The 19,300-nt window shown below is 41.8% G+C and overlaps 1 protein-coding gene across 1 annotated transcript; it reads right to left on the minus strand.

Annotated features, from left to right (window-relative positions):
• Nucleotides 1-478: 478 nt before the first annotated feature.
• Nucleotides 479-18,467, minus strand: GSTA4 (glutathione S-transferase alpha 4). The gene is made up of 7 exons (XM_055263726.2): nt 18,358-18,467; nt 17,260-17,364; nt 10,103-10,154; nt 8,187-8,319; nt 7,192-7,333; nt 5,385-5,516; nt 479-1,092 (listed from the first exon to the last, which is right to left on the minus strand). Exons 2-7 carry the CDS (start codon nt 17,344-17,346, stop codon nt 970-972), a joined length of 669 nt encoding a protein of 222 aa, XP_055119701.1. The 5' UTR covers nt 17,347-17,364; nt 18,358-18,467; the 3' UTR covers nt 479-969.
• Between the last annotated feature and the right edge of the window lie 833 nt (nt 18,468-19,300).

The following is a 19,300-nucleotide window of genomic DNA, read 5'->3' on the forward strand; positions in this document are numbered from 1 at the left end:
TTAGTAGAGACGAGGTTTCACCATTTTGGCCAGGCTGGTCTCATACTCCTGACCTCAGGTGATCTACCCACCTTGGCCTCCTAAAGTGCTGGGATTACAGGCGTGAGCCCCTGCGCCCAGTTGATGCTTGATGAGTATTTGAGACGTGAATCAACACCAGTTTAACAGCAGCATTATATTAACAGACCATACTTTTAGTTCTGAAATGCAAAAACTTAGAAGCCTACAAATAACCATTTGGGTAGTAAGAAGATAAAAATAATATATATTTGCATTTTCTTATACATGTGTCAGATATAACTGGAAGGGTACACAAATAGTAACTGCAATTGCCTGTGAGAAGCAGGATTCGGTTGCGGGGAAGCAGGGTTGAAAAGACTTCCAAGACTGTAGACCCTTTTATACTTTTTTGATTTTTGAACTGTGCAAATGTATTCTATATTTGAAAAAAAATTTAAAAATTCTAGCAACAAGACAGTGAGCAATGACTCCTAAATTCTTTATTTTGGCTAATACTGATTGCATTCATTAATACCATTTTATTTATTACAGCTCAGAGGAGAGTCATTTACTAGACATTCGGTTGTTATAAACACTAAAAATTAGGCAGAGACTGGAGGGGATAAGGATAGGAGAACAGGATAAGGAGAGCAGAAAGACGCTCAGGAGAGAACAGATGCTGCCCATGCTTATTATGAGGATGAACTGGCTACAGGACATGAGTAGCCCGATCAGATCTAACTTAAATACCAGCCTCTCCAAAAAAGTTTTCCAAAAAAGATCCCCTAACAATTATTTACTGGACAAAAAAGGTTGATATTTCTAGAAGAGATGATCTCTTTGACATAAAAGACCCAACTTAGGACCCAACTTAATACATAGCACCATGACAGAGCTGGGATCCAAGACATGACTGTGGACGGAACCTTCTCTAGGAACACGCTCTCATTCACAGATGGATGTGTTGTTTTATGGCCTAAAGATGTTGTAGACGGTTCTCACGTAAATTTCATCAGGGGGAGGCTTCTTCTTGCTGCCAGGTTCAAGGAATCTCTTAATTGTAGGGATATTACTTAGTTTCACTGTATACTCCTGAAAAAGGAAAATCCAAAAGTTTAAGGCTAACAAAAAAGGTATTATTTACTATAAAGATATGATTATGCAAAATGGCCCATCAAAATTTGTTCAATAAATACTTGTTGAAGGGTTCCAAGCAGAACTGAAATCTAGCATTTGTTTAGCAGGGGTGTCCAATCTTTTGGCTTCACTGGGCCACACATAAAATACACTAACACTAAAGGTAGCTAATGAGCTGAAAAAAAAAAAATCTCAAAACATCTCATAATGTTATAAGAAAGTTTATGAATTTATGTTGGGCCACATTCAAAGTTGTCCTGAGCCCCACGCAGGCTGCAGGCCGTGGGTTGGACAAGGCTAGGTTAAGATCCGATCTCTATAACTATTTACAATCTCTGTCATCAATCACCGGTATCAAGATCAGGGTTTACACAAATCTCCAGGTTCACAAAAAGATAAGAACTCTTTACGGAAATGGCAAAAGTAAAAACATACTCAAAATAGAATTATGACACTTAATGTGAAAGAAAAGGAAGGGGAAAACTCACTGAAAACACCTCCAGTGTATTTTTTGTTTGTTTTTTTTTTTTTTTTTTTTTTGAGACAGAGTCTCGCTGTCGCCCAGGCTAGAGTGCAGTGGCGCGATCTCCGCTCACTGTAGGCTCCGCCCCCCAGGGTTCACGCCATTCTCCTGCCTCAGCCTCCCGAGTAGCTGGGACTACAGGCGCCCGCCACCTCGCCCGGCTAATTTTTTGTATTTTTAGTAGAGACGGGGTTTCACCGTGTTAGCCAGCCAGGATGGTCTCGATCTCCTGACCTCGTGATCCACCCGCCTTGGCCTCCCAAAGTGCTGGGATTACAGGCGTGAGCCACCGCGCCCGGCCTTGTATTGTCTTTTAATGGTAGTCAATTTGAAGCAGTGGGAGTGGGGAAGGAACAAAGAAATCTGTAACTGGTTGTGATCAATTAGCTGTAAACACCACTTGGACTAGCCACCTGAAGTGCTCTGATCTGCTGGGAGAAAATGCATGAGCCACTTAAGTAAAGGTTCTTTAAAAAGTCACCAGATGGTACAATTTATATCTTAAGATTCAGCTTCTTCAGAGTTTTTATTCCTATCAGTAAATGAATCCTCTTTCTGGCTATGTGCAGGAAATAGTGAGTTGCATTTTTTCATAGCCTCTGGCTCAGATACCAGATATTTATATAAACTGGAATGGAAGAAAAAAATTGTATTTTTCATTCACAGAATCAAATCTTACCAATTCTCAGTAACTGAGAAGAAAAGCCCATTTGATGTAGTGAAAAATCGGAACTATATGAAGAAGCATATGCTCATCATATATAATTATTCTAATAAAACCTTTTAAAGCTATTTAAATAAAACCATTTATTTAAAAGTGAAGAGGTCATTTTAAATAGCTACTATTTATTAATTGTCTATTATGTGCAAGACACAGCCTTAAGCACACACACAAACATACATACATATGTCACTAATAGTAACAAAAACCCTAATAATGATGCCAATTAATTATATATAAATATGACAATTTTCTCTTTTCATTACGTACTTAAGCTCTACTTGTATGATTTTAACTATTATACCAAAATTTAGAATCTTGTTCCAAATGATGTATTGTTTCAAGATTTATCTGGGGTTCATAGTTATCAAGTATAGTAAAACTTTTGTGACTTTTTAAATCCATTAATCAACACAGGAATAACCCTTTAAATTCAACACAGATCTGGTGTCCGATTCTGAAGTTTTAAAATATTGATGCTCAATCTGATCACAGATTAAAACTGTATTTACACAGATAATGCTTGGGGCTTAAAAAAGGGTTGTTATTATAGCATCATCAATGTAAAATACCAGTAGGTCCTGGTGCTACAGTTTACCAAAAAACCTTGCTCTCTATCATTTACCCTAGACTTTTTAAATCTTTTGTGTCCATTCAATGAAAAGTACTTTACTGCCTGTGAGGTGTGTGTATGTGTACACAAGCATGTATATATATGCACGCCTGGAAAGATTTCACTTTTTTTTTTTTTTGAGACACAGTTTTGCTCTGTCACCCAAGCTGCAGTGCAGTGGCATGATCTTGGCTCACTGCAACCTCCGCCTCCCCAGTTCAAGCGATTCTCCTGCCTCAGCCTCCGAGTAGCTGGGATTACAGGCGCATGCCACCATGCTCAGCTAATTATTTTTAGTAGAGATGGGGTTTCACCATGTTGGCCAGACTGGTCTTGAACTCCTGACTTCAAGTGATCCACCCACCTCGGCCTCCCAAAGTGCTGGGATTACAGGTGTGAGCCATTGCGCCCAGCCTAGATTTCACCTTTAATAAGCTTAGCATTCTACCTACTTCTGGGTTCAGCATCCCACCTATTTGGGGCCATAGGTACTTCTAGTACTTCTAAATGTGTTTTTCAGAAACCACATAGTCTAGTGGAAAGAGTACAGACTTAGATCCCAGACTCCTCTGTGGCTCCCAACTCAGTCATCCACAGTCTTGCAACTTTATGCAAAATGTAATGTTTCCAAGGTGGCAATTTTCATCTGTAAAATGGAGATAGTGAAGCCCATCTCCTAGGGTTATTGGGGTGGGGTTGACGGGACAGATGAGCAAATGCATGTAAGTACCTAGCAGACTGACTGGAATGAAGCTGGCACTCAACAAGTTGCAGATCCCTTCCTCTGATTTCCCTTCTCTGCTAAACAAGTAACTTTTTTAACAGTGCAAAAGAATACTTCAGGTGAAAAGTATCCTGAGTTCTGAATGAATAAAATCAAATTAAGGAAAGTCAATCTCTGTGTCTGCAAAAGTAAATGAAAAAAAAATTGAAACAAATATATAAACTATAACATAAATGATATGGTGGCTTATTGCCTTGTTGAAGATTTTTATTCTCATTTTCTGGGTGTACTTATTGAACTGGTGGTAATTGCTCTCATTAGTGTATCAAAATATTTAATAGACTTGGCAAAAAATTGTTTTAAGTATGTGTGTTACTCTTTGGGGAGTTAGTGTATCTCTCTTGGCTTTTGATAACTTGGTCAAACATATAGCAATTTGGTCTGTATCCGGGCTGTTTCAGGGATTGGCAAGCTTTTTCTATAAAGGACCAGTCAGCAAATATTTTAAGTTCTGCAGGCCATATGATCTCTATCAGATCTACTCAACTCTGCTGTAGAAACACAAAAGCAACCTTGACATTGTGTAAATGAGTGGGCATGGCTTTGTACCAATGAAATTTATGAATGCTAGAATTTGAATTTCATATAATTTTTATGTGTCATGAAATATTCCACAGATTTTTTTCAACCATTTAAAAATGTAAAAATTATTCTTAACTCGCAAGCTGTATAAAAACAGGTGGCAGGCCAGGTTTGGCCCAGGAGTTACAGTCTGTCTGCACATTAGATTTGGAGATAAAAGGTTAAGGTTCTAGATAAAACTGAAGCATCCACTGGCTAAGCCAGCTTGGCTGCTCATTTCTTTATCCTGGGTCTCTACTTCCTCAAGTGAATATTGAAGTCATTAAATGAGTTTTTTTTTAAGGCCCTTCTCTCCTTTAAAGTTCTATGATCAATCCTGCCAGAATAACCCTGAGGGATAATCTGAACCACACACGTCTTTCCTTGGGATTCTCAGAAGGAGAATGGTACGAATCCTTTGGCGTGATGTTTAGGGTGCTAACGTCTCTTATTTGCTCTGAGAACTCGGGCTTAGAATTTCGTAACTGAGACCATACTACTTCTGAGAAAGCGGGTCATAGCCTGATGAATGAGACTTTTGATGTTTATCTCGCCCACTATCCCATCAGTAGATACATGTGAGTGTGAGAGCACCTCATCTCTATGGTTATTTCTATGGAAAGTCCCCAGAGGCAAACTCCCTGTGCATGGAGTTTTTTCCAGGAGTGCAGTTGCAGAACAAAATTAATATGAAAATTTCTGAGCTGGGTGTGCTGGCACATGCCTATAGTCCCTGCTACTCAGGAGACTGAGGTGGGAGGATCTCTTGAGCCCAGGAGTTCAAGACCATTCTGGGCAACATAGTAGGATCCCATCTTAAAAAAAAAAAAAATCTTTTACACTTCAATGATCTTTCAACTTGAAGGATTTAAGGACCAGAAAAATAACTTTGGGTCCTTACTTTCATTTCATTTGCCAAACTAGAATCTTAAAAATATTACACATACACACACACACACACACTCCCCAAAACCAACCAAACAATAGGCACTGAAGGGAGGCCCAAGAGTTCTAGGCCAATCTTCTAATACATAGTTTTATTTACCTGGAGGAAAGGAAATGCAGACAGGATATTAGGAATTTTCTCTTCTAGAGCTAAAATGGTTTGGAGTAAAATCACATCTGCAAGGCTCAGCTGATTACCAACAAGAAAGCTTTGTCCGTGACCCCTTAAAATCTGTAGGGAAATGGTGTACATCAGTTATAATATTCCAATGGAGAGACTGATGAGGCTATTGAATCAGTGCAGTATCGGAGAAGAGGTGAAACCATGACCTTGTCATTTCATGCTTTCATAAATAACATCAATTAAGAGAACGCACCCTATATCTGACAGAGAGAGCGAGAGAGAGGGGGAGAGAGAGAGAGAGGGAGAGAGAGAGAGAAAGTACAAAAAAGGTGTGGAAATGAAGGCATCCTTAAATATCTGCTGTGGATCTGAATGAGACATTAAAGTGGGGAAGGGAAAATTCCTTATTTCTGGATTTAGCATCTGGTGTTTTGAAAGGATATATCTACTCCAAAACTGTATCTACAGAAATGCATGCAGGAGGCTTGGGGAGGGGCAGGGTGATTTAAGAAATCTAAGTGATAGATCATCTTCAAGGGGCCCACTCTTATTTCCCAGTTCTGTTGCTAGAACATCAAGACGTGTAGTCATAAACTTAATCCAATTATAAAATTAGACTTCCTCTTACATGTCCCAAAACAGAGAAAATTAAAAGCTTGAGTTTGTCTTGACTCCCATTCTGAGGGTAACGTATAGGTGTGGGGCTTATAAGAATAGATTGTGATTAGGGAGAGGCAAGAAGCAGTGGTAGCAAAGGGGAGATCCCCTTCACAGTCAACTCTTGGATGCCCATGGGTGTCTGCGTGCACACAAGTGTGTGTGTGTGTGTGTAGTCAGAGGCCAGAGTTCCAACCCTGCTCTCCATTTTCTGGCCATGTTACCTTGGACAGGTCACTGAATCTCTTCATGACTTCATTTCATTATGTGTAAAAGGGACAACAGTTCTCACCTCATAGGCGTGTTTGCAAGAAACCCTGACACAGTCTGGGCCCTTGAGACCTAAGAATGAGCAGTGACCCTTTGCCAAAGCACCAGGTCCTCTGTGCCCTTTCCAGACCACATTTCTGCATTATCCTGTTTTACATTCACAAAGTGCCTGTGGGAAAGATACCATAAAACCTAGCTACAGAAACCCCAGAAAATACCTCTCCTTTTTCCTAAATCTAGTTCCATAAAGATGGTCAGAGGAAGCTTGCCAAATAGGCCTTCCCATATTTTCACATCCTCTTCTTTAGTGTTTGCATTGAAAGACTAAAAAAGTTCCTCCCAGTTCAGGAATAAAGAGTTTGAAGCTCAGAAAAGCAGATATAACAAGAAGAGAAAAACAACAAAACCAAAAACAAAAAGAGCAAAGGGAAGATAAATAAAATGGAAATGGTTCTTCTCCTCATATCACATTATCAGGGAGGATGTCAGCTATGAGATAGCTGTTCAACAACTTTTGTTGAATGAATGAATGAGGTAGTTTTTGTTTTCTGTATCTTCTGAAGTTTCTGCTGCATCCACACAAGGTGGGAACTTGGTGAATGCAAGGAACAATAAGGAACAAAGGCAGGGAGCCCATACTTTTTCTAGACTTCTGAATCATGTGGTCCTAGCAGAGTCCGAGGGGCTCTAAGACACCAGCTTCGTGCTGTGGCTACTATTAGCTCTTAGGAGTCCATTAACTCTTAGGTTAGTCCAACTGGGCTCAGTTTTAAAATGCCTTGGACAGAAAAGGGTGTTTGTGGCAGCATCTTTGTGGTTTGGTTACTCTGTGTATGTAGGCATCTCTGCCACCTACCTTTTCAAACACAGGAAAGTATCTAATTATAGCCTTCTGGGCCATGTTAACCACTTCCTTTTGTTGATCATCTGGTTTTAAGAAAGGATGCATGATAAGCAGTTCCAGCAGATCCAGCGTCCCCTCCACATACATGTCAATCCTTAAAACAAAAAAGCAGTTGTCTCAGTTTCTCGTCTCTTTGAAGCCATCAGTTTCCACAACTAAGAATTCAGAGTGCTTTTTTTTTTCTTTTTTTAAGATGCTGGCAACTTAAGTCCCTAGAAGCATTTACCTATACCTGTCTCTTAAGAGCAAAGACATACGGTCAATTCTAGTTGTAACTCAGAAAAATCTGTCACAGATCAGACAGCTTGACAGTCATGAGTGCTCTCTCTCCCGGCATCCCACTCCTCCACTTTTACCCCAGCATCCATGTTTTGGTCTCTTCGTATGGGTCAAACTTCATCTTTATAAAAATAGTGAATACCACTTATTGAGTGCTTAGAGTGTACCAGGCATGGTGCTAAACACTCTCTATCCATTATCTCATTAAATCACATGATGCTATGAGAAATGTACTATTCTTATACCCATGTTGCCCAGGGTCATACATCTAAGGGGTGCAAGGACCAGGCTTTGATTTCAAATTATAATCTAATGCTCACTCTCCCAGGCCTCGAATGTCACAGCAGCTCCTCATTCCTAATACTTAACAATAGTGAATGTGCAAGAAAGGGAAAAAGCAGTATCAAAGCATTTAAAAATGTTGAAATCTGAAACAATGACACCCTAGATATAGTATTCAATATCTGAATCCAATTCTTTTCTTTTGTTTTACTCAGACTCTCTCTACTGAAGTTCCAACTGGTCTTCGTGACCTTCTTGGGTTTTTGTTCCCTGATCTCACTAACTATGTAAGACATAAAGTAAATGTGGTATGCTACAGAGGGTTGCTAATCAGCTAAGGCATCAGTAAGCTGACAAGTGACAACACTCGAGAGGGGCCACAGTACAGGGTTCTCTCCTTGAGGTTCTTGCCAAAGAGATTGTGCTTGTCTGCTATGTAGTGGAGAATGCTTCGGGTCTGTACCAACTTCATCCCGTCAATTTCAACCATGGGCACTTGTTGGAACAGCAGGTGGTTACCTGAGAATGGAAGCCCAGAGTTAGAAGTGGTCTTTTCTTCTCTGTCCCCCAACCCCTAAAAAATGCTCTGTGGAATGAAAAGAAAAGGTGGAATCATGGCCTTAGGAAATAGTGTAAAGCTTCCAGATGACAGATAACCTTAACTTCATTCAGGAGAGCAGATTTAGCCACAAAAGAAGCCTGAAGGGGCCAGGCATTGTGGCTCAAGCCTGTAATCTCAGCACTTTGGGAGGCCAAGGCAGGCGGATCATGAGGTCAGGAGTTCGAGACCAGCCTGGCCAACATGGTGAAACCCCGCCTCTACTAGATATACAAAAATTAGCCGGGTGTGGTAGTGGATGCCTGTTATCCCAGCTACTTGGGAGGCTGAGGCAGGAGAATTGCTTGAACCCGGGAGGCGGAGGTTGCAATGAGCCGAGATCACGCCATTGCACACCTGGGCAACAGAGCAAGACTCTATCTTGAAAAAAAAAAAAAAAAGAAGCCTGAAAACTAGCATTGTTATAAACGTTCCCTTTTCATTTTCACCCCAGGAAAAATACCTATCCACAGTGATAAGGGATTGAGGGGAATGTAGTGAAGATATTTCTTCAGTGCTACACTGGCCAATACAGCAGTCCCCAGCTACATGCAGCTATGTAAATCTAAATTTAAATTAATTACAATTTTTAAAACTTAAAATTCAGTTCCTGAGTTGCACTAGACATATTTCATGTGCTCAACAGTCACATGTGCCTAGTGGCTACCATATTGGACAATGCAGAATAGAACGTTTCCTTCACTGTAGAATGTTCTGCTGGACAGCACTGTTTTTAGAGAATCTGATCATGAAATCTAAGTAACTAGCTGAGACTCATGTATACTCTTTGGCTCATGTATACTCTGTGGCTACTCTGTAGCCACAGAACAGACCGTTTACTACCAAGTTTGCTGTCACTAGTTAAAAAAACAACCCATTGTTTTATTTAACAAACCTGAATCCAACACTTTCCACATACCAAACCCTGGGGAGAGATGCCAGTATAGGGTACAGCTTGGCCCTTGAGGGTTTGGGCATTCAGAGCAGGTGAGGGGAGAGGCAAGAGGAGTAGTTAGCACATACCTAGTGGCTTCCAGCCACCGTCACACATAAAAGGTGGCCTTACAGCCCTGGAGAGCTGGTACCACACAAGGGAGCCTCCAGCTGGGCCTGAGGACCCTGCTGTTGGCTGGGAGGGAAGCTGCTCACACGGTTGATGGGTGCATTCTTTATGGGTCTGCTGGTGGCTCCTGCTATAATGGATGGGCAAGGAGGGAGCAGGGCTGACCAGGAATTAAAGGTGAAGGGAGGGGGCAGTTTGTTGATTTCACTTCTGTGTAGTATTTACTTCAGAAAGTATCCCCATGTAAATGGGGATATTTATTTGCATACTTCAGGCAGGTCAGGATGCCTCAGATAGTGTGAAGAAAGTAGGGAAAGATGAGAAGGAGGGAAGGGGCAAGGGAGAGAAAGAAAGGGGGAGGAAGAGATTGGAGGGAAGAGAGGGGAGAAGAAAGGGATGGAGAAGAGCTGTTCACTTGGATGGGGAAGGAACTGCCCACCCCCTACAGCCAGCTTTTATGGAACTATTGAATAAGAAGTGATTTCCTGGCAATTTCAACTATTTATTCCCTCTTGCTTTTTTTGGTTTTAGGATACTGTTCTGAACGTTCAGTGTCATTGAATACTTTTGCCCTTCCACCTAAACAGCAGTTCTTAAAGGAAAATCAGTATTAAAGGCAGTTGTTTCATTTTCATACTCACCATCCTGCAACTTGTACAACTGTTCTTTTGTTTCCAGAAATTCTTCATCAAACTAAATTTTAAAAAAAGAAATGCATATATACATAGTGGAATATTATTCAGCCATTAAGAAAACAAAATCCTGTCATTTTCAGCAACACAAACAGAAACAGAGGTCATTATGTTAAGTGAAATAAGCCAGGCACAGAAAGACAAAGACTGCATATTCTGATTCATATGTGGGAGCTAAAAAAGTGGATCTCATGGAAATAGAGCGTTGATTGGTGCTTACTAGAGGCTGAGAAGTGTAGAGAGGAAGGGGATGTGAAAAGTGGTTGGTTAATGGTACATAAATACAGTTAGACGGAAAGGGATGTGAAAAGTGGTTGGTTAATGGTACATAAATACAGCTAGACAGAAGAAATAAAATCTAGTGTTCGATAGTACAGTAGGCTATAGTTAACAATAACATATTACACAGTTCAAAATGGCTAGAAGAGAATTGGAATGTTCCGCCATAAAGATAAATGTTTGAGGTGGGTGATGGATATCCTAATCACCCTGATTTGATCACTACACATGATATACATGTATCAAAATATCAAATGTATTTCCCAAATATGTACATTATGCATCAATTTTTTTAAAAAGATATCCTCACTCTCCAAAAGGAGGTAAATATCATACAAGCTCAGGACTAAAAATACCAAGTTAAACAGTCTTAAGAAGCAGAGAGAAAGAGCAGACTTAGCATCCACATCTTGGTTTCTAAATATCACTGCCCCCTAAAAGGAACTAGGGCTCCTATAAGAGAAGGTTGATTTTGTTATGCCAGAAAGCAAGGAAGTGCTCAAATGTGAAAGAGAAAGGCATGGAGGGCCCTGTGAGGGGAATTCCCAACCAAATTTGGGAAAATTTAAGCATCCAAAAGAATGATGTCAATTATGGATTATAACACCCAACAACAAAATCTCTATGTCCATAAATGATGATGCAAAAATAAAAAAAGGTAGGGGGAAGGAAAAGCTCTTTTTTACAGAAGACTTAATTAAGTTACTTAATTATGATAAAGGGAAAGTGTCGATTTATAATGGAGAGATCGGGAGATCTCTCACCCTCTGTCTAACCAAACAATCAAACTTGGCTCCCCAGTGGAGAACACTCTGACATCCTGAGGCTTCTGTTGTAACTGTTAGGTGACGCAAGGCGCCAAAAGATGGCGCTGGTTCCGGGTTCTTCTTCACCCAGCACTACGTCGGCCCGCCAAATGAGACCCAATAAAAGAAGGCACCTCCTACTCCTCCCTTCAGGCCCGCCCCCCATCCAATCATCAGTGCCCATATAAGTTACTCCACCCAACAGCTAGCTCGCGCTCTCTCTCTCTCTCTCTCTCTCTCACCTCAACCTCTCCAATAAAGATCTCTTGGCCGTTCTCGGTGTGGTTTGAGTTTGCCGGCATCCTTTTCAGTAACACACTGAGAAGGTCACAGTGTTACAGGGCACGGTGTTCGCTGGGCTAAAACACCACCAAAAATATTTACCCTGAATCTACACACAAGGTGAAAATCAGGTATATTCAGGATGTGGGACCTTACGAACATAATGGCCTGGACTTCTCAAGAGTCGAGGGCATGAAAAAAAAGTCAGGTCCTGTTGATGAAAATCAACTAAAGAGACCTAACAACCAAATTAGAAGTAGATTTCAGAGGAGAGGAAACTGTTATAACTGCTAAACAGACGTGTAACCATTATATAGATATTTGGGGAAAATGTGAATATGGATTGCATATTCGATGTTGTGAAGGCAGTGTTACTTTTCTTGGTGGTGACAATGGTATTGTGGTTATTAGGACAATTATTTATTTTGCCTTGGTGTCAGAGGCGTGTGAACCACAGCAACTCCATCTTGAATAGGAGCTGGGTAAAATGAGGCTGAGACCTACTGGGGGGCTGTATTTCCAGACAGTGAAGGCATTGTAAGCCACTGGATGAGACAGGAGGTCGGAGCAAGATACAGGTCATAAAGACCCTGCTGATAAAACAGGTTGCATTAAAGAAGCCAGCTAAATCCCACCAAAACCAAGATGGTGATGAGAGTGACCTCTGGTCGTCCTCATTGCCACACTCCCACCAGCACCACGACAGTTTACAAAGGCCACGGCAATGTCAGGAAGTTACCCTACATGATCTAGAAAGTGGAGCCATGAATAATTCACCCTGTTGTTTAGCATATTATCGAGAAATAACTATAAAAATGGGCAACCAGCAGCCCTCGGGGCTGCTCTATGGAGTAGCCATTCTTTTATTCCTTTACTTTACTTTCCTAATAAACTTGCTTTTGCTTTGCACTGTGGACTCGCCTGAAATTCTTTCTTCTGCGAGATCCAAGAACCCTCGGTTGGGGTCTGGATCAGGACCCCTTTCCTGTAACATTGGGAGGAAGACACCTGCTGATGTCTGCAACTACTTTGAAACAATTCAAAAAAAAAAGGGAGAAAGCAAATGTAGCAAAATGTTAACAATTGGTGAATTTAGTTGAAAAACATTCAACTTGGAGGGGTGGGGGAGAATCAGGATCATAGGGTGGAGGCTTGGCTTCTGCTGCTTGCCAGAGTGGGTGCTCATGGTGTGAGGAAAGGAGCCTCAATGCTCCCAGAGGATCTCCATCTAATGCTCATGAACAGTATCCTTGGGGCAACAATGCTCGAAGCCTAGATGGTCAGATGTGGTGCAGGCAGTACTCCTGGATCAATTGACAATTTGTCTCTCAATTCAGATAGATTCAGTTGAGGAATTTGTCCCTGGATATTTGTACTACAACATACTAAAATCAAAAGTCAAAACATCATATTAGTTAACAGAAAAGGTTATTTATTTATTTTTTCTTAGAGGTCTGTCATGCAGGCTGGAGTGCCATGGCTCAATCACAGTTCACTGCAGCCTCAAACTCCTGGGCTCAAGGGATTCTGCCACCCTCAGCCTCCCAAGAAGCTGAGATTGATTATAGGCTCAAGCCACCACATTTGGCTCAGAAAGTTTATACGATATATGCAGGGACAAGGTGCTCAACTGATGCTCCTAGTTAATGGTAGAAATGGTGTAAATCCTCCTTGTCTCAAGGAGGATTCGCCTGGGTTTTAAGGGGTCTTTGGGCAAGTAAAGTTCCAAGCATGGAAGAAACAACCAACATAGAGCAATGTCAATGATGACTCAAATTAAGTGACTGACCAACATTGAGGACTCCCTGAATTAGAACAGGCTGTTTTTCTACAGGTTTTAGTGACCTAGTTACTCAGATGTGTGTGCTTCAACTTTAGGTTCAACCCAATCGTGGGATATTGAGAATCATGGACTTGTCTGGTGGCTGCCAGCTGGTCCCTCTCGACTGTCTCAGATTTATGTGAGCACAAACTGAACTGGCAAAGAGATGGGGAGGGGCCCCCTCCCCACCACCTTGTAAACCATGTGGTCACCCTGGAAGAGAGACCAATCTAGCTTCCTCCAGTCTGGTCTGAGGAGTGAGCTCATTACTCTACCTGATCAGCCTGTTCCTGTGATTGGACTGGGATAGGTGGTTCAGATGACTTATGTTCTTTTTTTTTTTTAACTTATTTAGGGTTGAGTTTTTATTACTGTAACTAAAAATGTTGACTCATAGGTGAGTAGGAGGGGCAGGGTAGAATGAAGAAAGAGAGAAGATTTGACGAAGGGTTATATTGCATACACATACAAGACATCCATTCAAAACCTATGAAATAAATCAAGAATTACAAACTCAGAAGCCTATGGGGGTTAGAAAAATGACAGACACAAGTGAAGTCGAGCAGGTTCAGGGGACCATGAATGTTTTTCACTTTCCTCTTAACAGTTAGCAAATACACCCTGAGACAAGAGGGCGAGGTGGGGCAGTCCTTATTCAGATCCAACAATCGCTGCCCTGTGAAAACGAGCTCAGGATCAGACATCTTCCAGTTTCTACAGACAAGTCAGAAATCAGAATTTGCATACGAAAATGATGTCAACTCATTTAGAAAACTGTAAAACACCATGTGGCAAGTTGTCATAGGCAAAAAATAAAAACAAAAAACAAACACAAAACCCATAACCCAACAACCCACATTTGCATCTTTGGAGCTTGCTAGGGTAACAACGCATTATTGTGAAAATTTATAATCAAGCGCTTACCTTGCCTTTCCTATATGAAGTATATTTTAAAGTAATTAAATAGTTAATGAGTGACAAGTACTCTCTTAGAAGAGAATCACAGTTCATAAACATAGGTGAAATGATGGAAATTAAAAGAATTGCCATTTTGTAATCCCTAACAATGATGATGATCAATAGCTGCTAAAACCACAAGTTGAAAAGAAAATGGGAGAAACTATAATGTGTGGATTGGGGTTGACATCACAGGAACACACCGATGAAGCTCGGCATCACTGAAAACGAGATAACCCCTGATGTGATACAATAGAAGTGTGTTCACAGTATCTCTTCTGACATAGTCTGGCAGGAAAAAAAAAAAGTTAAAGAGAAAGAAAAAAGGAGCCTGAAGTGATCATGCCTCTGGGTCCAGCTAGTAATTTATGAGAAGTACAGAGAATAGAGGAGCATGTTAAAATAAAGATATCCTCACTTTACCATGTTACCTCAAGGCAACACCTGGAGGGCAAGTAAACTAAATCCAGAATAGGGAAAATTCTACAGGGCAGTTTCTTCCACAAATAAATGGCACTAGAAACAAACGTAGACATCTAGCACCCAGATCTTGGCTATTAATACCTTTTTTTTTTTTTTTTTTGAGATGGAGTCTCGTTCTGTTGTCCAGGCTGGAATGCAGTGGCGCGATCTCAGCTCACTGCGACCCCCGCCTCCCAGTTCAAGCAATTCTCCTGCTTCAGCCTCCTGAGTAGCTGGGATGACAGGCACGTGCCACCACACCCAGCTAATTTTTGTATTTTTGGGAGAGATGGGGTTTCACCATGTTGGTCAGGCTGGTCTCGAACTCCTGACCTCGTGATTTGCCCACCTCGGCCTCCCAAAGTACTGGGATTACAGGTGTGAGCCACCGTGCCGGCCTGTTAATACCATTTTCCTACTGAAGAAAATCCTGATTCTAGGGCGAGGGCAGGGAAAATATTAATACAAGATGAGCACAGAGCATTTTATACTGTCAGAAAGTGCTGAGAATAAAAAAGGGGCCAATCTGAAATAAAAAAAGGTAAACCTCAAAGAGCACCAGTGGCTAAAGCTGAAACAATTTAGGCAATTTAGGTCATCAGACTATAATCTAAAGTATAAAATCAATATACTTAGGTCTATAGTGACACAAAGAATCGAATGACTAAAGAAATGAGTGGAGACAAATCTTCCTTATATAAAAATTCCAAATGTAGATACTCCCTCATCCAGGAGGCAGAGCTTAATTCTCATCATTTTGAATGTGGGCTGGACTTCATGATCTGCTTCAGAAGAATACAAGGAAACACAGTAACTTTACAATGCAGTAACCTGGCAGAGACTACCTTAACCATGTGATCCAGGTTAATATTGCCAGTGACAACTCATGTTGATATGTAACCTCTAATATGATGACGTGAACATACTTCACCTCTGTGGCATTCTTTCCCCAAACCCATAACCTCAGTCTAATCATGAAAAAAACAAGATAAACCCAATTTGTAGAGGATTCTACAAAAATATCTGACCAGTGCTTTTCAAAACCGTCAAGATGGTAAAATGACGGAAAAGACTGGGAAATTGTCATGGATTGTTGGCAACTATGGAAACAGGATGAATAAATATAATGTTGGATCCTGGGATAGTAAAAGGACATTAGCAAAGGGCCGGGCATGGTGGTTCACACCTGTAATCCCAGTACTCTGAGAGGCCGAGGTGGGCGGATCACTTGAGGTCTGGAGTTCGAGATCAGCCTGGCCAACATGGAGAAACCCTGTCTCTACTAAAAAAATACGAAAATTAACTGGTCGTGGTGGTGTGCACCTGTAGACCCAGCTACTAGGTAGGCTGAGGCAGGGGAATTGCTTGATCCTGGGAGGCGGAGGTTGCAGTGAGCTGAGATCGCACCACTGCACTCCAGCCTGGGCTACAGAGCCAGACTCCGTCAAAAAAAAACCCAGAACATTAGTAGAAAAAACAGTGAAATCTGAATAAAGTCTGTAGTTTAGTTAGTCATGCACCAATGTTAATTTCGTAATATGACATGGTGATGTAAGATGTTATCATTAAGAGAGACTGAATGAGGGACTGTATTATTTTACAACTTTTCTATAAATCTGAAAATATTCCCAAATATAAACTTGTAAAAAATGAAGAGGAAACTTACAGATTTTTAAAATACCGAAAGAAACATAACCATTTTAAATGTAATGCGTAGACCAATGTTTAGATCCAAACTAAAACAAACTATAAAAACAAACAAACAAAACACCTGTTTGAGACAATCAGACTGAAGGTTAGATGACAAAAAATTGCTAATTTTGTTGGATGTGATAATAATAATGTTACATTTTAAAATCCTCATCTGTTAGACAAAAATGCTGAGGAACTCCCAGATGAAATGTTATGATGTTTGTATTTCGCTTTAAAATACTCCCACAAAACAAGGGGAGGGAGGTGATAGATGAAACAAGATTAGCATAGAGCTGATGATTGCTGAAGTCGGGTGATGAGTACATTGAATTCACGGCAATGTTCTCTCTACATTTATTTGTATTTGAAAATTTCCATAATAAGAAGCTAAAAGAACAGAATAAAAACAAAAACAGACACACACACATATGTAAGCAAGATACCAAGGCTGCCAGTTTGAAGCCACTGAAGAAAACACGAAATTTACCCTAAGAATGCATAATTAATAAGAGCTCAGAGTAACTGACAATTTTCAGGTAAATTTCCTTTCTTCTTATTAATAAATATTCATTGGTGCTAGATCAGAAGCCAGTAATTAAGTAAAACTCAAAAGGAAAATAGAATTCCATCAACTACATTCTAATTATAAAGAAAAATCCCTTCAGGGATGGAATCTGACTCAGTGAAGCGTGCCTGTGATTTTGGTGGACGAGAACTAGAACTGAACGGTGCTTCAAAACGTATTTTTCTTTCAAAGGTCTCAAAAGCTGTATGACAAATCTGTGAAGAAACAGCATATAAGGTACCTCGACTCCGGCGGCAGCTAAAACCCATCTCACGGACTCCATCCGGCCTCTTCCGTTGGGATAGTGGAGCTTGGGCCTTGCTGCCATGATAGCTTTTCAGGCTTTCTGAAAAACAAATGCAGCAGCTCGTGAGCAGACCAACAGTCCCAAATTTCGCGTCTTCAACCCAGTGCTCAGGGGCGAAATGAATATTCAGGATTTTGGCACGGGAAACTGTTCTTTATTTTTGTTGCTGCATTTTCCCTCACTCAAGAAAAAAGATACCACCACTTTAAAACATGGAGGAAAAAAAAACCTTGGCTTTTATATGATTTCTATTTATGACTTCTTATCCTGGATCTTGGAAAGCTGGGGCCGTTTGTTGTAAAAACATATGTGCTAGCAGTACGGGATTTCACAAATTCAGAATATTATATATTTTGACCTCGAGAATCTCAGTTTTTCCAAATTCAGCTTGGGGATAGGGGGTGGCAAGCGTTGAAGAGGGTCGCGAAGGAAAATCGCACAGCCACTGGAACCTCTTCAAGTATTCATGCTTTTAGATACATCATCATATTTTATTATCACGGCAACTGGAAGGTGAACAGGCCGAGTACTACTATTGTCTGCAAAATGTGCGTCCACCGTCACGCATGCGGTGGCTGCCTCCCCGGGTCCCGCGTGTCCACCACCCCTACTGGGAGATGAGCCCCGGGCCTTGTAAAATGAGCCGGGGGCCAGGGCTTGGCCATCTGAGATCGCACTCTCCCATGCTCGTCTTCCCCGCTCAGCCCACGCAGGGGCGTAGCGGCAGCCCAGCCAGGCCCGGGGACGATCCGAGCCCACCTTCCACCAATGCATTCAGACTCTGCAGAAGGGGTTTAAAAAAAAAAAAAAAAAGCACACTGAGCCAAGAAGGACCCCAGCCCCGGCCAAGGGGCTCACCTCTGCCCAGACAGGAGCAGGAGGGCAAAGGACAAGAGGGAGAAAAGACAAGAGAAGGACTGAATTAGGGGGGTGAGGGAAGAATGCCAGAGTGAGACTCAGAGAGTAGAGACGAGGGAAAAAAAAGAAGAGAGAAAGGGCGGGGAAGGGGGCGACCTCAGGAGGGAGACAGACCTGGAGTCCGCTCGGAGACCTGGAGCCGCACAAAGCGCAACGTCAGCCGTCCCGGCTAGGCGAGACCAGCAGGCGGCTCTAGCGCGCGGGAGCTGGGCGAGGCTCCGGGACGACCTCACCAATGGAGACTGCAGTATTTAGCATGCCCCACCCATCTGCAAGGCATTCTGGGTAGTGTCAAAACAGCCCGAATTCAAGTCCGTTTCGCTCAAACTTTAGCATTTTGGGACAAATGACATTTGCTATGCTGGTTAAATATGATTTTAGTTAAAATTTCCTGCTGAAGCTCTGGTACGAGAAGTAACTTGACCTAAGTGTAAAGTTAGAATTTCCTTGAGGTTTATATAGCTTGCGCGCCAGCCGGAATACTCGGATGTGAGGGCGATCTGGCTGCGACATCTGTCACCCCATTGATCGCCAGGGTTGATTCGGCTGATCTGGCTGGCTAGGCGGGTGTCCCCTTCCTCCCTCACCGCTCCATGTGCGTCCCTCCCGAAGCTGCGCGCTCGGTCGAAGAGGACGACCATCCCCGATAGAGGAGGACCGGTCTTCGGTCAAGGGTATACGAGTAGCTGCGCTCCCCTGCTAGAACCTCCAAACAAGCTCTCAAGGTCCATTTGTAGGAGAACGTAGGGTAGTCAAGCTTCCAAGACTCCAGACACATCCAAATGAGGCGCTGCATGTGGCAGTCTGCCTTTCTTTTGACCCATGACCCATCCAAGTTAGATGCTTTTTTTAATGTTTCTTATAATTTTTTATTCTTTTCATTTTTTATTTTTTTTTTTGAGACGGATCTCGGCTCACTGTAACCTCCACCTCCCGGGTTTAAGCGATTCTCCTAACTCAGCCTCCCGAGTAGCTGGGATTACAGGTGTGCGCCACCATGCCCGGCTAATTTTTGTATTTTTAGTAAAGACAGGGTTTCGCCATATTGACCAGGGTC

Source organism: Symphalangus syndactylus, chromosome 23 (assembly GCF_028878055.3).
Source record: "Symphalangus syndactylus isolate Jambi chromosome 23, NHGRI_mSymSyn1-v2.1_pri, whole genome shotgun sequence".
Lineage (NCBI taxonomy): Eukaryota > Metazoa > Chordata > Mammalia > Primates > Hylobatidae > Symphalangus > Symphalangus syndactylus.